We start from the raw sequence: 21,871 nt of genomic DNA, 5'->3' as shown, positions 1-21,871 counted from the left end.
GTCTATGCACAATAAAAATATTGATTCTTCAAGTGTATCGGTTGAAATATCACTCAGTAAGCACCGGCTATCAGTCCTTTCAGGGCTTTGATTTAAATTTTGGTGTGTAATTTTGAAAGAGTTTTCTAACGACGCCATTTTATTAATATCTTTTTGTGTCAGAAAAAATAAGTTTAAGCTATAATAAAAAAAAATTATTTTTTTTTGGCGTGTAATTTTGAAAAAGTGATTGGCGTCAGATTACGCGAAAAGGACAGCCCTTGATATCATTACATCAGTGCTGTTTATACGAAAATAAACGCTTTTTTTCCATGCAAAATGGTCAGCGAATGTAAATATTTTCTAATGAAAACATAATAATATTATAAAACTTATTATAATATTCAATAAAGGAAAGGTATCATTGCCAGAATCAGTCATTGACAAAAGGCCTATTTTCACACTCTATATGTTTGTATCCGTTCTCACAAAACTTCCATGTTATCATTTTATTATATTAACATGTTTTGATTGCTATTACTGTCTATTTGTCGTGCATACAATGGTGACATGATTGCAGAATTACAGTTATAATAGACATATGTAGTTGACAAGGTAGGTAATAAGTAGGTATTGAACATTTATTGCACCACTTTCAAAAGTAACAATAACACAGCAAATTGTACAATTAAGCGTCACGTGCTATAGTATATTCACCATTTCCAAATATATTTATGACTTTTTCTCGCCTTGCATTTCTATTGGTCAATAGACGTCACGACGTAAATTACAGCCTGTTCCTTAGCAATATCACATGTATGTTTTAGAAATTCATCTGTATAACAAAGCTTATAAAATGCTTATCTTTTATCTCCTATCCAGTAGTCATTGATTACGCGTCGCGGCAGCATCGCTGGGAATAAATCAGGATTAGTCGGTGAAAGGAAGACTAAAATTACATATAAGTGGAACTATATATAATCCTCACAACATAACATACAATATGCAAATTTTGATTAAAGTATTTCTTATAATCTTATTAAATGTGGCTGTATATTCGGCAACTATCAAGATTGGTGTGATATTGATGGAGTCAGCACCCGAACCATTTGACATGCGTCGTGTAGGTCCAGCCATTGATCTCGCTATAGAGTCGGCTAGAACCAGTTTAGGTGTAAATCTAGAGCCCATAAAAAGAAATTACTCGGGAGTGTGTCCCTACGAGCCTCCTGTTGGATTGTTGTCGGACTTATATCAGTTAGAAAACATCAAAGGCGTGATAGGCCCCGCGTGCTCCCAGGGGCTTCTGGCGTCAGCTCGCCTTGCGCAATATTTTAAGTTGCCTATGATAACAGGTCTTGGCGATCTTGTTATCAGAAGAAACGACATCGACATGTTTAAATCGTTAACTATTCTGTCGTACGATCTGCGAAAATTATCATGTAAGTAAAAGTAAACTTGTTTAAGATCATTTTCTCTGGCATGATTTGTAAAAGACTATTCTATCAGTTCCATTATGTAAACCAATGACGATTGATCTTTTTTTTTAATCCCTCCACATTTGTCTTAATTAGTTTTAAATTAGGTTTACTTAATTATTAGATATATCAGTGACAATTACAGATTATTTCTGCATGTTAATACATCGAAAAGCTTACATACTATTTAATGGCCAGAAATAGAATGTGTACCTTTCTAGTCGTGTATTTGATAATTTTCTAATTTGCAGAAACATTTTTATACAGAAAAATACAGAAAAGCAACAGTATTTTTTTTTTTTAAACGTGTTTTTATCCGCTGAAAACCAACTCAGGGGTGCAACGTCATCGTCAGGTGCGCGGGTTATTTACAATGTAGTCGCTAAGTTGTGTTGTTGTTTTTTTTCATTGCAACTTGGTTTATATTTGTATCATACGTTGTCACTCGTACCCGTTTGAAAGTCTTGTCAATAAAATTTGCATTTTAGGCAAACTCATTTTAACTAAAAATGTAAAAAGAGTTTGACGTAATTTTTAATAACCTAAACACTTTCGAACCTTTCCGAATGACACCTCAAATACCAACTTGTAGTCAGTTTAAAAAAGAAATCAATTTTCTAAAATTTCAACTTTTTGGTTCTAGAGCAAATCTGACGTGATTCAAATCAAATCAAACTTTCAAATAGATAAGTATAATTTTATTATTATTATAGCATTGATTCTAAAATCAAATTGGAAACTATCTCTATATACTCAAACAATGACAAGCAATGTAACAATTCTTTTAGAGTAAAATTGATACTACAGCACCACATCTATTTCCTTGCAAGGACAGACACCACTAAAATCTCACATTAAAATACAATATTTAGTACAACCGTTGTGGCACAATGTCTTTGAGACGAAAATGAAGCTGACCACAGCATGCTTTCTACTGATAAAAACATAAGAAAAATGTAGGAGATGCTACCGCCTTAATGTTGACGTTGTTTCACTGTAAGAAAAATAAAAGAGGCTATGACTGTAAACAATTTAGAGATACGAGTCGCTGTTTCGTTGTATTGTACCATGATTAATGGGCCTCAGAGATGTTCATCATTGTCAAATATAACGTGCAAATTATTCATTTGCCCTCTTCATTTCAGGAAATCATGAATAATTCCTTACACTCGAATGTAAATATTATCTGTTGTTAATCCTTTAATATAATGGATTGCAAATGTTCTATGGAAAATGAAGTGCGTCATCCATGATATGCAATTTGTTTCACGGTTGATTTGGATTTAAAATGCAACTTTTTATCAGCTATTTTATTTTTATTTATTCTATACATTTTTTCTCTTCGCATTTATACCGCGATAAATGCTGTCCAATATATTTTCGTAAGTACAAATGAAATGTACCACTGTAATATGGTTAGATTAAGCGCTAAATGTACCTTGTATACTTGAAAGGTTTCGGTATTTTACTAGGTTCTTAACTAACTGCTTAAATAAATCAAATATACCTATACAAAAAAAAATAAATGAAATAAGATATGAAATGGAAATTTGCTTGCGAAATTTTCAGCATTGTAGCAAAAAAAAAAAATCAGTCACAAATCAAAACTACTAAACAGCCACAATACAGCACGTGACTGCACCTTTAAGGTGTTTTGCACAAGTATAAGAAAATATTGAATAGTGGGTGGCGGCATGTACACAAGTATAAATCCTATTTTTTCGGATTTTTATAAGCAATGTGATATGTATTCGGGACTACATACAATAAATCTATGCAGCTGGGTAGAGAAATGCGTGAGAAATATTTATACAGTTGAAAAAAAAAAGATATTTTCTGCAAACAAAGTTTAAGAGCCAGTTGTCATCTATCCAAGAGACTTTAAAGACGACAATGAAAATTATTCAAATAAAAGTACTGATACAGCAGTAGAATTGAAATCGTCAGTAGAATTGAAATCGTCAGTAGTAAATGAAATTGATATGCTATGAATGAATATTTACCGAAAGTAAAAAATAACTAAAACCTCGTAATTTTGATATATTGAAAACGAAAAGAATACTATATAAACGGAAATCACTGAAAAAGTTAAATGACATTCTTCAGGATGAGATATTTGGCTTATATCTGAAACCTGACTATTTTGCCTACTGAGGTGTCCAGTCATTTTCCAAATACTAGACGTATTACACTTTATATATACTACGCTGTTGATTTTGGTATGCAAATTGTAACAGAGGCGGTCTGAATATCTTACTACCCTGTCAGAGATCAGTGACGAAATATACTGTGACACCGATAGCTGCTCGAGTTTCTCGCGCAATGTTGCCAATTTCGAGGAGTTGTGACTTTGAAGGGGCAAGGTGTAGTTTTTGATTTTTGACAGGAGTGAAAGCGGCATGCCTCCAGATCGTTCGACAACAAAAAAAAATAATAGTTTTTTAGATATCTTGAAATAAATGCTATATTTCTTAAGAAGGCATTAAAACTTAATTACTGACAAACTTTATATTATGGAAACACACGTGAATTTGCTGTTTTTACTACTTTTTACGATGAAAATAGAAAAGCGTTTGTCACGCTTTTACTCCAGGTAAACTGTCTCGATTATAAATATCTATATTTGGAAGTCATTATTCACTACTTCAGTTAAAGCGCTATTGGTAACGACGACGGGAAAATGTCTTTATTTCCGCGGTGGTCCGGGGTTCGATTCCCGACGCGGTCATCTTTTTTTCTTGATTTAGAACCTTTAAAACTTTTTAGAAACAAAAATTCATATTCTAACGTTTATAATATGACCAAAACTTCAATTTGAAAGAAAGATTATTTTTAGCCAAATCTGGAGGCATGCTGCTTTAAGGTATTGCTCAACATGAATAAAATGGATAGATATGTTTTGTAGGCATTTATATTTTCTTGGTAATTTATAATATTATCTGTATGGATTTTACTGACGAGCATTTTTATACAGATTTACTGAATATTGAATTATCTGTGCTAACATGCGGTGTCGAAATTTGGTGAGAACTCGAGCAGTCATCCATCCCCCTGAATTCAGCTAATATTTCTGAAAGCACTTATTCTTACTACCATTGCTTTTGTTCTACCTAACACTAATTAGCATACACAGTAAGTTAAAGTATATCTTCAAATACAAGACAAGTTTCAGCAGGTGGATTGTCTTCAGTTTAAGTGCCCTTAAACCAGTTTTAAACTCGTTTGTGAAAAGGACTTGTGATGAAGTGTGACGTATACAAGTGTCCTACTCTGTCCTGAAAAGCTTCAAAGTTATATTTGTACGAGTATTTCGCACTAGTACTGATTGTTCTTTTAAAGAAATCTCGGTTAATTGCTTGTGACTTATTAAATGACATTTTCACTTAATTGCATAGATTCGTATGTTCTAAATTAGTAATAGGCTAAGCCATGCGCGGATCCAGCCAAATTTCTCAGAGGGGTCCGACCCCTTACTATGACAAACATGTGTGTTTATACACTATATAATTTGATGTGTGTTCGTGTGGATGTTAGCCGTTTACAAATATATGGTTGTCAATACGTTTTTGTTGAACAGGCTGAAATAGAAAAGTAGCCGACCAGCTAGGAGGGTTCGGGGGCATGCTCACCTGGAAAATTTTGAATTCAGCGCTTAATTTCCTGCATTCTGGGGCATTTTAAGAGCATTTAATAACACCTTTTCCACTGCAATTTTATAAACAATATACGCCTTACTTTCACATTCTTATGAGCTCACCTGTTACATTTGGAAAAAATAATAAAATTAAGTTTTCTTAAAAGTAAAATTCTTTGTTTCTTTGAGATAATCAACATAAATACATACACTTTAAATGCGGTCTTAAATGCCCGGACCCCCGGACCCCCACTCCCTGGATTCGCGCATGGGCTAAGCCATCGTAACTAGTTTAATGTCCCTCGTACTTTATATGTCGAGCTTCCTAGAAAATGTTTGTTTTGGTGACACAGTATTCGTAAATGAGGTCCGCAGTATTTGACAATATCGTTGATTTCGATTCTTGTTGCCGCGGCAAGAGGCATCACACAAAGACAAACTTTCCAGAAATAATTTAGTACCACCCGGATATTCATTATCTAAAATGCCTCATGACGCCATGGAACTTCACCTATATAACAATAAACTGCGGATGTGAACTGAATCTCTTTTGCGATCATAATATTTTTCTTCTTCAGATTCGATATCTGCTATTATGCAAGAATATCAATGGCAGCATACAGCGATTCTCTATGATTTAACTTACGTTTTCTTTGACTTGGCGGGCTCAAATCTCGTCTACGACTTCCGGCTCTCCAACACGGTTGCTAGACCGTATGATTTACCATTCATCCCAGAGAAGGTTTCGGATTACGGGGACTTGCTGGTAGAAGCTGGCGCTCATGCTAGAGGTAAACAAAATGCAGAAATCTAAAAATTTATGAATTCAGATATTAAAATGATTTGCAGTGACGCTGATGACATCATAAGTAAAAGGTGACTAAATAAATGACAGAAATTAAAATTGTACAATAATGTACGGTACATGGCATAAAGGTGGCACGTATAAGTTAATACGCGCGCACGCAATACTTTATATGTAAGCACATGTTTTTATACTAATACATGCGCAGATGTTTTTATACTAATAAGATCGCAGATGTTTTTTATACTAATACGCGTGCACGTATGAGGTAGTACTTGCGCACGTATTAACTTGAAACATGTCACCCTGTGTGCCATCGTAGGAAAGGACATGAAAAATAGCTCTGAAAGGCTGCAAGACAAAATGGCCACGATATCATGCTAATTAGATAGCAATCAAACAGAATGGCCGTAAATTGAGTTAATATTTGTTCTTAGTAATGTTTTGTCCGCCTTTGTAAAGTATATTCGGTGAGGATAAATGCATTCCTATCAAAATAGCAAGTTCCTGTCATTGGACGTCATTTTCCTCTCAATTTTATCATTTCGTTTTTTGTTTCTTTGATTTATTTGTCACTTATAAACTGCTAAATGTTCATACGTGTTCAATTTTCAGTTTTCATCATTTTCTGCGACTCTGACCTGTTACGGGACATTCTGTACAGAGCATATCACCTGGGCATGGCCAACGGAGATTACGTATTTATAACCATGGAGCTATTTCCGAGTGACTGGCTCGGGTATTATACTGATTTTCTGCGAGGTATATTTAACGTTTTTTTAGTGAATTATCCAAATATTAGAATGAAATATATCAGGTATTTTCACAGTGAAAAATATCAAATATATTTTTTACTGGTAAGGACCTATAAAATGGGTCAATTTAGTCAAAACATGAAATAAAAATAAAATTTGTTTGTTTTACATGTAAGATCAAAATATCTTTCACTCATGAACACCATATCTTACAATTTCACCCGTGACTATGCCACTTGTGAAAATATGACGGAACATTCAGGGGGTAATAAAACTCGATTGCCCACAAGTATTAACATACGTCACGTTGTCAAGCGATCTTACGTGCATAAATACACGGGAAGTTACTCTTTGAAAGTGTGTGTTGCTATGCGAAAGTAGAAGGTTTGCTGTTCCACCAGCGGCCGTTAGGGAAATACAATATTAGATTCTATAACGGTGTAGTAATTCCCTTGGGGTATGAACTACATGACTGTTTTTAATTTAAAAAAAACGCACCACCACACCCTTTAAACACGCCCACTGAGGTTACGACCACGCCTTCTCATAGGAGTATGACACCAGTATACGGGAAATTCGAGTAACTGAGCCACTTAAGAGCTATGAAGCTTGTTTCTTGCAAACAAAAGGTAGCATCTCTCAAATATTATTATTTTAGTTATTGGATAACTAACATGCGTTTGCTCATTCTAGAACAAATACACCCACTTGCTCCATTTTATATGGCAAAACATTCATCAACCATATTTAATATATCCGACGTAATTTTCATAAATCACACAAACGTGCGATATGTTTTAAAGTGTAACAATAGCGGGTAAGAGAAATTAGACCAAAACTAACGATTTTGACTTTGATATGTCATCTCCTTATTTTCATTAATATATACGATGTATTTTTTCCGCGTGCACAACAGTTTGGTTTTAAAAGCCTGTGTAGACCTGTCTAAGTGCACCATTAACAGTTGCAAGAATGTTCACGATGTTTCGTTTTTGGGCGAAGATCCGCATTTTCTATACTGGCTAACCAGGTATATAAAATGATCGCTTAAAGCTTATTTTCAATATGGAATATTTACCCGCCTCATTTGAAACGCTTTGTTTACATATCTACGTGGTAGTTACCAGACTACGATCGTGTATTTATGCCCGCTTTCAGAGATGATAATTCAAAATTTTAATTTTCCCGCCTGCAAAACTTTGTTTTCTTCTCAGAAAGTAAATGGCAACTTATTACGTAGGGGAAACAAGCGTTATCGGAAAACTTCGGATATAATCGATAAGTGGCTCAGTTTCCCGGGTGGCTCAGTTACCCGAATTTACCCTATTTGGTTCTTACAGGAAGAGACGGGAGAGCGGTTCAAATAAGCATAATCTAACTAAAATGAATTGGTATAAACGAAATACTCCCATGTGTTACTTACCCAGATGAAAAAATGACTGAACTAGAACTTAATATCGTAATTTCTCTGACAAAAAATATTGGGAATGATTGAGATAGTTTGATTTCATCATTACAGATTAGTACGTAGAATGACACATCGTTGTTACTTTTCTATGTAATCATCTTTTAGAGCAATCTGATAAGCTGACAGTATTTATTATATTTGACATTAACTGTTGAGATGGAAATTTCATGTGAACAAAGTTCAATGTCAGAATCAATAGAGATACGAAACGTTATAACAGATTTAATTTTTCAACGGACTTTAAATGTCTGCTTTCTTTGCATCGGGGGTCTTTGAGGCCGCTGACTTCAAATCACTTGCCCTTCGCCAAATATGGGTTCGAGTCTCATTTGGTATGTACAATTCTTCCTGTGAGAAAGCCGTCCAGATGGCATACGGAAGGTTTGTGGATCTACCCAGGTGCCCGCCCGTGATGAAATAATAGCCGGAAGGGCACCTGCTGTCTTCCTTCACCATGAAAAGCTTGAAAGTCGCCATATTACGAGTACCTATATAAATTGCGTCGAAAATGCTTCTCATTAATTACTTGTTTAATCAGGGGAGATGTCGCACGAGAAGAATACTTCTCTTTGTGGCCTGTTTCACGAAGTCTACCTAGGACAAAATTAAAACTTAGGTGTAAGATGTTACACGAAAATCATTTTGGGTAGATTCGTTTGAACTCTTTGGCTATCCCTAGAACCAGAGGACAAAAATATGAAAGCTGTATCGTAACTTTGACAGAAGAACATCTTTTTACAACGATATAAGTAAAATCAAATGAAAGAGGTGTTTTTCAAAAGTTCATCCTTAGGAGAGAACTTAGGACAAAACTTACGAACCTTTGTGAAACAGGCCCAAGGTCTCCGAAGTAGCCTAGATTCGCGGGTTTGAATTAAAAAAGCAAGATTTTGACCTTTGCAAGTACACGAGTACTGGTTAGATATCAAGGACGCTGTCATAAATATAATTACATATCATTTATCTGCATTTGCTGAAAAAAATGTACCTGTCTCCTGAATTTTACATTGATATAATTTTAAAATCGTCGTTCCCTAGGTGACGAGAAGGACGTTGAAGTGACAAAGGCGTACGAATCCCTGCTGCTACTGACCCTACGACAACCTGATAACCCAGAATATGAAGCCTTTGCAGAGGAGGTGAAACTAAGAGCCAAACGGGATTATGGTTATGAATTTGGTGCTGAAGAAGCGGTAATTATAAACGTTACAAGTCAGAAAGTTTTGCCTTGAATTCAAATCTTGTCTTTACAAAACACTTGTTTATGAGCTACCGTATTAAGAACGCGTAAAAATGAAAATAGTATTTGATATTTTTCTTCAACATTCAATTCAAAATATACTAGTATGGAAATATCATTTTCAGGTAAATTATTTCATCACGGCTTTCTATGACAGTGCTATATACCTAGCTTTATCCTATAAAACTGTTCTTGACGAGGGAGGAGATATAGATGACGGAATGGCGGTTGCCCAACGGCTATGGAATTCTACATTTGAAGGTTCATTTTATCATTTAATGCTGCAGAATTAAAAAAAAAACTTTATTGTTATCTATCTATTTTTATATATTTTCCAATATTTCATAGTGAAAAATATAACATAAATGTGTCTATTTTGTATTATAAGTACTTAATTATCTCAGCAAACAATTTACAACTTCTCAGCATCTGTTTACCCGATTACGTAAACAGTTACCCGAGAGCCGGATATTCCCATCTGCACCTACAACCAGTGATAGAATCTGTTTCTTGCATACCATATTCAAGAAATAATAAAAATAATAAAATCAATCGAACGGCTTTCTTTTTAGAACTATTTCTAAGAGCACTGTATTTAGAAACTGCGCGGGAAACCAATGTCTGTAAACAGGAAAAAAAGTCATGACGTCCGGTTTTGTTTTACCAGTTGCAGCGTAACATTAAGATTTTTTTATAAAATAACGTTTTTTCAATCGAGAAAAATACTATCAGGAACAAAGAGGAACTTTCAAGGTATTGGATTTTTATTCCGTTTTATGAAATAAGCTGTAAACTACTACATAAATCTACTACATATACGTAGTTCATAATACGTCATTTACAGTTGGAGAGTCATCTTACACCCCGGGGTATAAGATGGATTTTTCCAGCACCGGCAAAAATACCGGAAATCCCCGTCTGCTATGCAAGAATTTAAATTATTACCTTACCTTTTACGCTAAAGCCGATGTCTGATGTTTGTAAATTACGAGGTAGGTTGTCGGTAAATAATATTTGAATTCCATATTAAATGTTTAGCACGTTTACTTCCGTCTTACAGGTATAACAGGACCAGTAAAAGTTGACGAGGTAGGAAACAGAGTGGCAGACTTCGATTTATTTGATATGAAATCCCCTGATACAAAGAAATTCCAGGTAATGTCGAAATGGCATACATGTAACGTCATTATCATCATCGATGTCGTCGTCTTTTGTCAACAACAACAACAACAGCGTTATCATAATCATTATCATCATCATCATCATCATCATCATCATCATCGCCACCCCACCACTGCCATATTTATCATTATCACCCTCTGCAGCAGCAACCGTGGCCAATAATAATTGTATCGCTCTTGTCATACTCGCTTTTAGATAACTTATACGAATCTTATCTATCTAAGATACACGTCTACGTATAATAAAAGCGGTTACGTAAAAATAATAGTGTAGGAGGAACCAGAGACTACCTCAATCTATTGAAGGTGGATCAGTGTTGTAAAATGAGGTAAAATTAGTAAGAATGAGGTACTCTTTGTTTACTCCTCTTACTTACTTGTAAAGAGATAAAGACAAACAGATGAAATGAGTTAGTTTGTTTTGATCCATTGGAGACTAATGCGGATGAAAGGGGAAAAACTATAGATCATTGCCTTATACGTTAAAAGAATGTCAGCCTCTGTTCAAATATTTAACCTCGGATCTAAAGGTGAGTGAAAACTTAATCGAAAAGCAAGTGAGAAAAAAAATCATTCAGTCAGTGTTTAGCAGATGCTTACTATTTTTTTTTTTTAAACGAAGTCAATTACAACAATTTGTGAAAAGCGAAATAAAGTGATATTGTTAAATTCTACGAAGCTGTTTTATACCTAGTTTCATCATTGAATTAAATCAATCCTTTAGAGACATTAAACTTTATTTTTTCCTAACGAGCAAACATCTGCTACATCAATTTAAAATACTGTCATATAATCAGATATTTATCTGTAAGTTGTAGAATCATGAATGAACGAATATTCCTGTGGAGAAAATTATTACAAAAAGATAATTATAAAATAATAAGCAATAACATAGTTGTTTATCAGGCAATGAACGCATATTGTATCTATAGAAACTTTTGTCAGACCAATAACAATACGTACATACAATGGCCATTTATAATCAATTGACCTTTTACCTTTCTTGATGCATGTCCGTCTACCAATAGAAAAGCTAACGGACGCGCTCGGTTACTGTCGGTATTCCTCTCAAAATGTGGCCTAGTTATTTTGACTTAATATAAAATCAAAGCCCAAAGTCGGAGTTAATGCGACGGGCTCAATGGCAAATTATGTAATCGTTCTTAGAGTATAAGCAATACTCAGTACAAATAAATATTTAATTGCCGGTTACTTCAGTATCTGTCCTGCTTCTTATTTCAAATATAAACGACACTTGAAGTTGAAAGGCAGCTATCACTTCACAAATCCTGAAGTTTGGAAGCGTCTCAACGCGAAAACAGGGTATCGCCCGATGTTTGTTTTTTGACATAAACATGAACCTAACTAGCAAAATCTAAATATGTATCAATATAGAAACAACACTTAATTACTTTCTTTATTTTGTTTTCATATCTGATGTCTGTATTGCAGTTGGTTGGACGGTTTCGCGGAGCAACTCAGCAATATGTGACACAAGAGAACGTACAGATTGTTTGGCCGAACGGATTACCGGTAGATAAACCAAAATGCGGATATAGCAATGAGTTGTGTGTCGAAACCATAGGTATTTTTAAAATATGGCAATGTGCAGTATGTTGAAACCATAGGTATTTTAGATTATGGCAATGAGTTGTGTGTCGAAACCATACGGGTATTTTTGAAATATGACAAGGTGTTGTGTGTTGAAACTATAGATATTTTAGAATATGGTAATGAGTTAAGTTTTGGAACCATAGGTACTTTTAAATATGACAGTGAGTTATGTGATCAAACTGTGGGTATATTTGATATGGCTGAAACTATGGGTATCTTAAAATATGGCAGATAATTTTGTGTTGGAACCGTATGTATTTTAGAATATGAGAAAGTGTTGTGTTTTGAAATCATAGGGATTTAAGAATATAACAATGCATTTTGTGTTGAAAACATGGGAAATGACAATGAGCTGTGGTTTGAAACCAAGGGTATTTTAGAATATAGGAATGAGTTCCGTGCTGAAACCATAGATATTTTAGAAATTTGCAGTGATTTGTGTGTTGAAATCATATGCATTTTAGAATGATAATGAGACGTGTGTTCAAACCATAGGTTTTTAGAAAATGGCAATGCATTGTGTGTTGAGACTGTAGGTACTAATGAGTTGTGTGTTAAAACCATGGACTTTAGAAAAATAATTTTCATCTGGTTACAAATATGTCTTATTAAAAAATTACTTAGACTATATATTTTAACCTTGCTTTGGTCGTAGCAGAGTCTTTCGTTCAAATCACATATAATTATTTTAAGCCAAATTTAAATTTTATCAATTAACTAAGCTTGAAACGCGATGTATGACACAACTGTTACTGATCTCTTTCACCTCTTTCATAGAGATAACATTTGTGTTTTTCAAATTTTAGAAAACAACACCACTACAATTATTGTCGTCTGTGTGTCTATCGTAATCGTGGCAACGGTAGCCCTGATTGTCATTTCCCTGGCTTACAGGTATGTTATATCTTAAATTACTAAAACAGTGTGTTTTATTTTTTGTTTCAAGAATTAGTATCAACGAATCTTTTAATATTTTTTGAAATGCAATTCGGGTTTGTTCTCAGAATATACTTCTAATATATATGCATGTATCTAATGACATGAAATTTTTCAGAAAGTCATACTTAAGTTTGATAGAAAAAAACTGTTTCACTGCGTTTCCTAGAATCGTGGTGATGATCAAGGCTTGGTACAATTAGTTAGAAGATATTTAATTAAATTACCAAAATTGTGTAGACTTTTTATACCAAACTATACATTAATTTTGAAAGTTTATGTAAGAGATTGTAAAAGAATATCTGTACGAGTAACATCATTCGAAACGGCGGTCGATAGAAACAATTATAGCTCTGTAAGCCATCTGTATACGAATATTTTTCCAGGAAAATAAAAACAGAGCAAGATTTGGGCCGAAGAACGTGGCTTGTAGACTATTGTGATGTACAGATTCGTAAAGGAAGGCTCAATGATTCCTTTCTCTCCAAGTCACTGCTCACTCTAGATACCAAAGTTAGTGCAAATAATTTATCCATCAATCATTCCTTTGTCATAAAATCTATAAGGACATGTGTTTGGACCATAGAACCATATGGGAAAATTAGACCCATCGTGAAAATCACCACAAAAGCCGATAATACGTTTGGCCAGGTAAATCGGCTGTCGAGACTGTTCGCTAGTTTTCGGCCTACTCCGTATTTCAGGCCGATGTCTAACCCTTCTTCGCCAATGTACCGTTACATTAATACTTTTGATCATATGGATTTAGGGATATTGTTAAGCCTAATTTACAGTGATTGCAAAGATAGATTAGAAAATAGAAACCTAAATGGCTGTTGGTGGTTTAATCAGAATACCATTTATAACGGTATTCTCAACAAAGACATTATTATTAAACAAAACAATGACTTTCCAAAAGTAATTTCTGCTTTCTTACAATCAGATGGAAACTCGCTTTTATAACACTTTCTTTGATGTTCATGATAAAGAAATAAAATAACTGCACATTTATTATTATGTCGTGAGCGGTGTCCAACTAGCTTAGAATTTTATGCCAGCTCGAAGATCGAAATTCAACTTCATAACTTATCGAATTTTGATCCTAAGCTACACCTGAAGATTGAAAAACGTCAAATTGCAAAACAGCTTTTAATTTCGGGACAGCTCAATGATCGAAATTAATAATATTCCAAAAACCAAATTTCGATCTCGTATTGAATGAACAGCCTGTTCCAAGATTGATATTGAAATGAAAAAGTCAAATATCGAGCAAGCAGTTAGTGTCGAGCCATCTCGAAAATCGTACTTCAAATTTTGAAAAGCTGAATTTCAGTATAATACTGAAACTGCGATCTGCTCAAGATTCAAAGATTAAAAATCGTGCAATATCGGATATATCGAAATTCAAGTTTTTATGCCTCCGGCATCTACTTATGCGGGAGGCATATAGTGATTGTCCTGTCCGTCCGTTAGTTCGTTCGTCCGTCCGTCCGTCCATCCGTACGAGGTTAACCAAATGGGACCGTTTCGTCTAGCATCAATACCCCTTACTAGAATGGCTTGATATTAATGCAGATGTAACCTGTGACCATTCCTCATCTTCAGACATCACCTGACCTCAGTTTGACCTTGACCTTGAACTTGACCTCGTTTTGGACTAAGGTTGCTTTGTATCGACAAGGATGCCACCGGCAACACAGCTCCTTGTTAAAAATCTAAATAGATTATTCTCGGTATTATATTTCAAGCATGCTCGAATTTTTAAAGCAGTCGAATTTAAAACTGGTATTGAATGTGAAACTATCTTTTAAACAGCCAGCTTCCGGGAAAACCCAGTACTGGTGTCATATGAGAAGTCATGGTCGTAACCCTTTCACGGATGCTCGAACCCACGACCCCTGGGTTGAACGGCCGACACATTATTCACTGGACGACCGCTCCCCTCAAAATATTTGAATATCGGTCATCCTGCTGGATCTAATTTCAATTATGCCTCGAAATTCGACGAATTCTTTTTATTTTAATTTCGATTTCCTAGTCTGTGCGAAATTCAATGTAAGCGAAATTCAACATCATCCTTTCAAAATTTGAATTTTGATTCTCTACTTCTACCTTGCCCAAAAATGCCGCCTAAAATTTCAACGTTTCTTTTTTAAATTTTGAACTTCAATCCTCGAGCTGTTTAAAATTGACTATTGGCTGTAAACAAATCATATTATGGAGCGTCCACTAATTTATAAATCCGTACATGTGTGCTGTTTAGCGGGTGAGAAGATATCAGTCTTTACCGTTAAGGAGCTTAAATTCCGTAAGAATTGACGGAAACATACGAGAATGTTCGAGTCTTTCCGATAAGGAAAACAAACCTATACTCATCTGCAAAATGCTTAAAAAAGACCATTTTCTTCTTCACCTAGAAAACTGAAATTAGTATGAAACAATAGCTAAATGAATATAGATTACTAAGTCGTTTGCAAAGGTCTTTAAGCACACATAAGACTCTATTTATTCTTTGTTAAACAGAAGAAATTTCAGCAAATTATCCATATTTTACTATATTTCTAATTGCAGATAGACAGACATAAAGTATACGCAAATAAGACCATTTTCTTTTAAATTCATTCTTAAAATAAAATATTCATAAGAAAGACAATGCATTGAATATTATCACATCGTCTGCAAAGCTAAAATACCTATAATACTTTTTCCATGAATTTAAATAAAGTAAAGGGCTCCTTCTTTGCGCTATATAAAATATTTTCACTCGTGTGAAAAATCGATGGGTCTAATTTTCCCATATGGCAAGCAGGCAATGTACATACTGAATCGGTTTGCACGCGTGTGTTGATGTCAGTAAATGAAATACACAAGGCTCTCACCCACCTTCTAAACACTAGCGGAATATATCTTTATTTAGCGTTAAACTGACAAAGTCACGTAAGTGATCTATTTAACCCATAAAAAAACTTTTTTCAAAACCGTATAGAAAATTATATTGTAATAGATCTTTGGCGCAATTTGGAGTATTCTTTAAATCTATATTAAATTACACTATACCATACATTTTACCAAAGATCAAAAGAGAAAGCAACAGAAGCCGCCCTAAAACAGACCTCCAGATTTGGATAAAAAATAACCTTTCTTTAAAATTGAAGTTTGGTCATATTATGAACATTAGAATATGAGTTTCTGTTTCTAAAATATTTTAAAAATTCCAAATCAAGAAAAAAGGATGACCGCGTCGGGAATTGAACCCCGGACCGCCGCGGCAATAAAGACATTTTCCCGTCGTCGTAACCAATAGCACTATAGCTGAAGTAATGAATTATGACTTCTATATATAGATATTTATAATCGAGACAGTTTACCTGGAGTAATTTTCATCGTAAAAAGTAGTAAAAACAGCAAATTCTCATGTGTTTCTGTAACATATTGTCTTTCAGGAATTAAGTTTTTTAAAGCCTTCTTAAAAATATAGCATTTAATTCCAGATATCTAAAAAAATTATTTTGTCGAACGATCTTTAAGTCAGTATATCATACATTCAATATGTGCGTACATCCAATACACAGGCACTTGTTTCGGTCAATAAAACAGATACAATTCGATATTAAACCCCTCTAGCCTCTAAATCAACTAAAGGTACGAAAGTCTGCTTGTACGAAATTTTAATGGGCGGTGTTCTCGGCGACATTTTATTACGGTGCACGTAATATGCAACTTGACACCTATTGCAGTCGAAAGATTACATATTTATCTATCGATTTAAACCAGTACCTTATTCTCATCACGATTTCTTTTCGAGAAATAATAAACTTTTTCTGCCGTATTTTGCTGCCCACTCAGCTGTCATAAATTCATTGCCATAACTTCTGGTGACAAACGGTGACTTACGGAGTTAATGGAGCTTTTATATTTTTATTGGTGAAAATGAAAACGAAAGTAATATGTTTTATATTAAAATTAAATTTTTATATTAAAATTAAATATTTGCGCTAACATTTTGAATGGATAGAATAAAACGTTTGTGAAATAAGTATTTACAAACTACAATTTAATGTTGAAAGAAAGTTTACTTAAATCTGAACTCGTCTGCGATAATGTTCGTACTAAAGAATTTCGACCCGTTATGAAATATATCCTGCAGTTTTTTTTCTTCGTAAATAATTCAGTCCTAGAGCTGTCAACGTATCAAAATGAGTCAATTATTAATGTATGACATAATCATCTGTCATTTATTTCTTAAAATACAATCGCCTTACTGATCGTGGCAAGAGTTTTGACATTTATTAACTTCGTATAGTTAGCGGAAGTTATGGCAATGAATTTATGACATCTGAGCGGGCAGCAAAATACGGCAGATAAAGTTTATTATATCTCGAACAGAAATCGTGATGAGAATACGATACTGGTTTAAATTGATAGATAAATATCTATAGGTTATTAGCTTTGTATCGGGAAATATGCACGAGTTCTTCAGCGAAAATATTGCGCGACTTCAGGAGCGCAATATTCTTCCGCTGAAGAACGAGTGCATACTTCCCGATGCAAAGATAATAACCTTTTTATTACATACGCATCTACACGTATAAATATAATGTAAATATCATGAATTTGTTCAATACTCTAAATAGGACTAACAATACTGAACTAAATAGAAAAGAATAGTGCAACAAGACACACTGAATTACGTCACGCACCCGATATGAAATTCAGGCGTCAGTGTATGGAAAAATATTGACGTTTCCGGTACCAGTGTAACTAAACGGGGAATAGAAACGAGTATGTAATAAGTACTCTTTCGGCTGCAATAGGTGTCAAGTTGCATATTACGTGCACCGTAATAAAAAGTCGCCGAGAACACCGCCCATTAAAATTTCGTACAAGCAGACTTTTGTACCTTTAGTTGATTTGGAGGCTACGGGGGTGTAATATTGTATTGTATGCGTTTTGTTGACCGAAACAAGTGCCTGTGATCCAATAGGTGAGAATTAATGTTTGCGAGACTCGGTTTCCAAACGCAGGTTTTATTTCCTTTTAACATTTAGTTTACGTTTCCACTGCGGTAGCATAAATAATCATCACAGAATCATGAAAATTAGGGTTACCGTATTTAAGCCCTAAATAGAATCTCATTACAGCTAATTTACGCGGTTATTCTCGTGGGTTGAAAGTTGATGACATTTCGTTTGTTGTCATCACAGTTTCATTTAGGAGCAGCAAATTGACGTTCTTTTGTTAATACAAAATGTATATGGTATTGAATGGTTGACAAAAAAGACATAATGAACATAAATAATTAGACAGGAAATTGCAGTGACTTAAAGAGAATAAGGGTTGTTTAAAATGTTCTGAACAATAAAATATTTTCAGTATGTTCGGCAAAAAGAGATCACCTGTATTTAATTAATAAATTTTTAAAATAGTTTCAAAGGTTTAACGGTTTTTCTGGTTTGCGGACCTGAAATAAATGCGTTGCTTATCATAAAGTTTCAATAATTAGACTGAAACAATATTTCCTTTATAATTCCGCAGGAAACTGCGTCTCTGATTTTCTTCGTATTTTTACTCACTTGCATCACAGTCAACACTGAGAAAAAAATAATTTATTTCTAATTTTGTTAAAAGGAGGAAATGGCTCAGGTGTTTACCCGTACGGGGTACTGCAAAAACCAGACAGTGGCTATCAGAAAACTTCACCTGCATAACATTGAAATTACTCGTCAAATTGCCATAGAATTTAGACAGGTAATGTAAGATGTGTTTATTTACTATTTATTTAGTTCTTATAACCTATACATTGATTTTTTTTTCAACAGAGGTCTGCTGTAGTCATAGACTTTCAGTTTAATAATGGCTTACCATTTCTCAGGTCACTTGTGCACTAAATGTAAGTGACTATGACACTACAGCAAACTGGAATGACTTCAGAATAACAGAGCTGTCCTCAGGATCAAGTTTAAGTTGCCTCCTAAATTTTTATTGTAGTATAAATTACACGTAATGAGAATCGGCAAATTACATTTTTTCCGAATGCGATTCTTCATTTTTTTCGGAAAGCAATGTGCGCTTTTCCGAAGAGTGCCGAATTGTCTTTCGAAAATACATAATCACACGGAAATTGCCGAGTGTCATTAAGGGCCCAGTACCTTAAGCCAACAACGAACAATGTTGAACTATTTACTTTGTCGGTTAATCTTAAGTAAGAGAGTATATTTATAACATTTCTTTATTCAGCACACAAAAGCGACACAGGTTAATGTTTCAATTCATGCTTAATTACAAAATTTGATTGCAGTCTTTAATTACAAAGACTATAGAGATCTGGTATTCTGTCATGAGAAAGATGGTTTATTGATTAAGAAAGAAAGTATTACAAGATAAAGCATAGCAAAAGTTCCTTGTAGGGCACATCTATATAAATATATAATGATCATCTTGTAAAATTTTGTTTGCAATGTCTGTTTTAAATATCGGTCATCAGTGTGTGGAACCCCAGGATTGGACGCAAGGACAAGACCAAATTTAATATCGAGTGGTTGGGGCACAAAAAATAAAATCCGGGATACGCAGGACACAAAGTATGAAGACATTTTAATGATTGCAATAGATATGTCTGTAAGGCAAAAAAATTTTTACTCTGAGTTCAAGGTACTGTAAAAAACAAGAGGGCAATGCTAAATGGCACTTCTACTCCCTTGCCTATCAGCTAGCTTTTATGGAGACGTGGTAGATTGTCCGCTTAGAGAACTCAAAGTCCCGCGTTCAAATCCAGGTCGGGCCAAGGAAATTTTTAGAATTTGTTTCTTGTCATGAAAAAAGAGTACAAGTGGTCTAAATTCCATTGCTGTAGCTTCAAATACAGAAAGTAGGTCAGTAGGTCATGGTAAAGGTCAGTGAATGTCAGACTCACTTGAAGAACCTTCATACTAAGTTTGAGAGTCCTAGACCCAAAAGCTATGCAGAGTTATAAGGTTTATGGTACTAAAGGTCACATTGACCTTGTCCTTTGCCCGCAGTGTCATCTACTGGTCAGGATCAACCTCTCTTCAAAGTTTGAAGGTTCTAGCCCCAAGCATTGCCAAGTTATCAAACATTTTGGTACTAAAGGTCATGGTGACCTTGACCATGACCTTTGCCCTCTGGGTCATCTACTGGTCAGGACCAACATCCCTACTAAGTTTGAGGGTCCTAGTCATAAGCATTCCAGAGTTATAAGCTTTTTTGGTACTAAAGGTTACAGTGACTTTGACCTTGACTTCAAGGTCATCTACTTTTCAGGTCAAACCTCCCTATTAGTACGAGAGTCCTTGACCCAAGCGTTGCCGAGTTATAACAGCTTTTTGCTTTATGTGAAACGAGTGACCCCAGGCGGGGCCTCTTTCCACCCCAGGGGCATAATTAGAACAATCTTGTTACAGGACCACTAGTCAATGCTACATACCAAATATCAAAGGCTTCAGACAAGAAGATTTTTTAAAGTTTTTTGTCCTATATAAATCTATGTAAAGCTTGTGACCGCCGGGCGGGGCCACTTCTCACCCCAGAAGCATAATTTGAACAATCTAGAAAGAGAACCACTAGGCAATGTTACATGCCAAATATCAAAGGCCTATGCCTTATACTTTCAGACAAGGTTTTTTTTCCTCTATAAGTCTATGTAAAACTTGGGATCCTCGGGCAGGGCCTCTTTTCACCCAAGGGGCATAATTTGAACAAACTTGGTAGAGGACATCTAGGCAATGCTACATACCAAATATCAAAGGCCTAGGCCTTGTGGTTTCAGACAAGAAGATTTTTAAAAATCTATGTTAGCTCCTGTGACATAGTTGTGCAATGGACAGGAACTTAACTATCTGTTTGCAAAGTTAAAATTTTGCACTCAGAACGGATTCTCTACCACTGACTTATTGGGGTGGTTGTCTAGATATCTTGTTACTGGAACGCTTGCCACTACCTTATGAACATATATTCGCTTTATTTTTTTTCTGTTTAACATCCTAATGTAGTGATTTGATGCGCTAACAGTCTACGTCCTCGCACACAACAAACTTAGTGGTCATTGATTAAGTAGATCATGGCTGTAATTTACTACTATCTGTCCTAAATCTCGTGAGTGTGACGTCCGGGCATTTGATGCGTGAATTTGTTGCGCACAATGAGAGGGTCGTAATGGGGTTTGTTTTCACATATTGGCCATGCATTCGAAGGTAACGACGTATGTTAACATTGTGACAAATAAGATGTTTGGCATGTTTCAACAAAGCCACTTTTCCATCATCGGGTTTAGTAATTTGTAATCCGCGGAGCGCGTTCAGTCAGAGAGTCGCCTCAATTCGGAAAGAATAATTTTGACGTCAGAGGTTATTTCTAAGGTCACGGAGTTTGATTGGCCAGCTTGTAATGACAATAGTTTTTGCGATCAGTTGCTCAGTCAAGTGTGATTACCAATTCTAATTCTCTTGAGAAGGAACAATTACAGTATTAATCAAATAGTGCATAGTCGTTGTGCCATATCAGCTAAGGTCCGTATCGCATTTTTGTCTGAATATCAAGTGTACAGTTCATGAATCGCAAATGGATAAAAGGGATTTGTGTTAAACAGTAATTGTATGATGATCAGGGGGATATCAAAGTTTATGGACCCTTAGAGGTCTATAGACTTGACTATTTTATGACTTGATAATTTCGCTTATCTCATTGGTAAATAAGGTCCACAGAAAGTGATATATCACAAAAAAAACTTGCAGCTATACTAAATATAGATCTGTCAAATACCAG

The 21,871-nt window shown here is 34.9% G+C and overlaps 1 protein-coding gene across 1 annotated transcript in view; it reads left to right on the top strand.

Annotated features, from left to right (window-relative positions):
* Positions 1-982: 982 nt before the first annotated feature.
* The window catches only part of LOC123550595 (atrial natriuretic peptide receptor 1-like), a 32,973-nt gene continuing 12,084 nt past the window's right edge, over positions 983-21,871 (top strand). The window contains exons 1-10 of the mRNA XM_053546730.1: positions 983-1,421; positions 5,670-5,882; positions 6,512-6,658; positions 9,158-9,312; positions 9,485-9,620; positions 10,420-10,514; positions 11,993-12,125; positions 12,961-13,048; positions 13,477-13,603; positions 18,719-18,838. Coding sequence (XP_053402705.1) covers positions 983-1,421; positions 5,670-5,882; positions 6,512-6,658; positions 9,158-9,312; positions 9,485-9,620; positions 10,420-10,514; positions 11,993-12,125; positions 12,961-13,048; positions 13,477-13,603; positions 18,719-18,838 — 1,653 coding nt within the window. The remainder of the gene's footprint in view (positions 1,422-5,669; positions 5,883-6,511; positions 6,659-9,157; positions 9,313-9,484; positions 9,621-10,419; positions 10,515-11,992; positions 12,126-12,960; positions 13,049-13,476; positions 13,604-18,718; positions 18,839-21,871) is intronic.

This window comes from Mercenaria mercenaria, chromosome 6 (assembly GCF_021730395.1).
Source record: "Mercenaria mercenaria strain notata chromosome 6, MADL_Memer_1, whole genome shotgun sequence".
NCBI lineage: Eukaryota > Metazoa > Mollusca > Bivalvia > Venerida > Veneridae > Mercenaria > Mercenaria mercenaria.
This window is presented reverse-complemented; position numbering and strand designations above follow the sequence as displayed.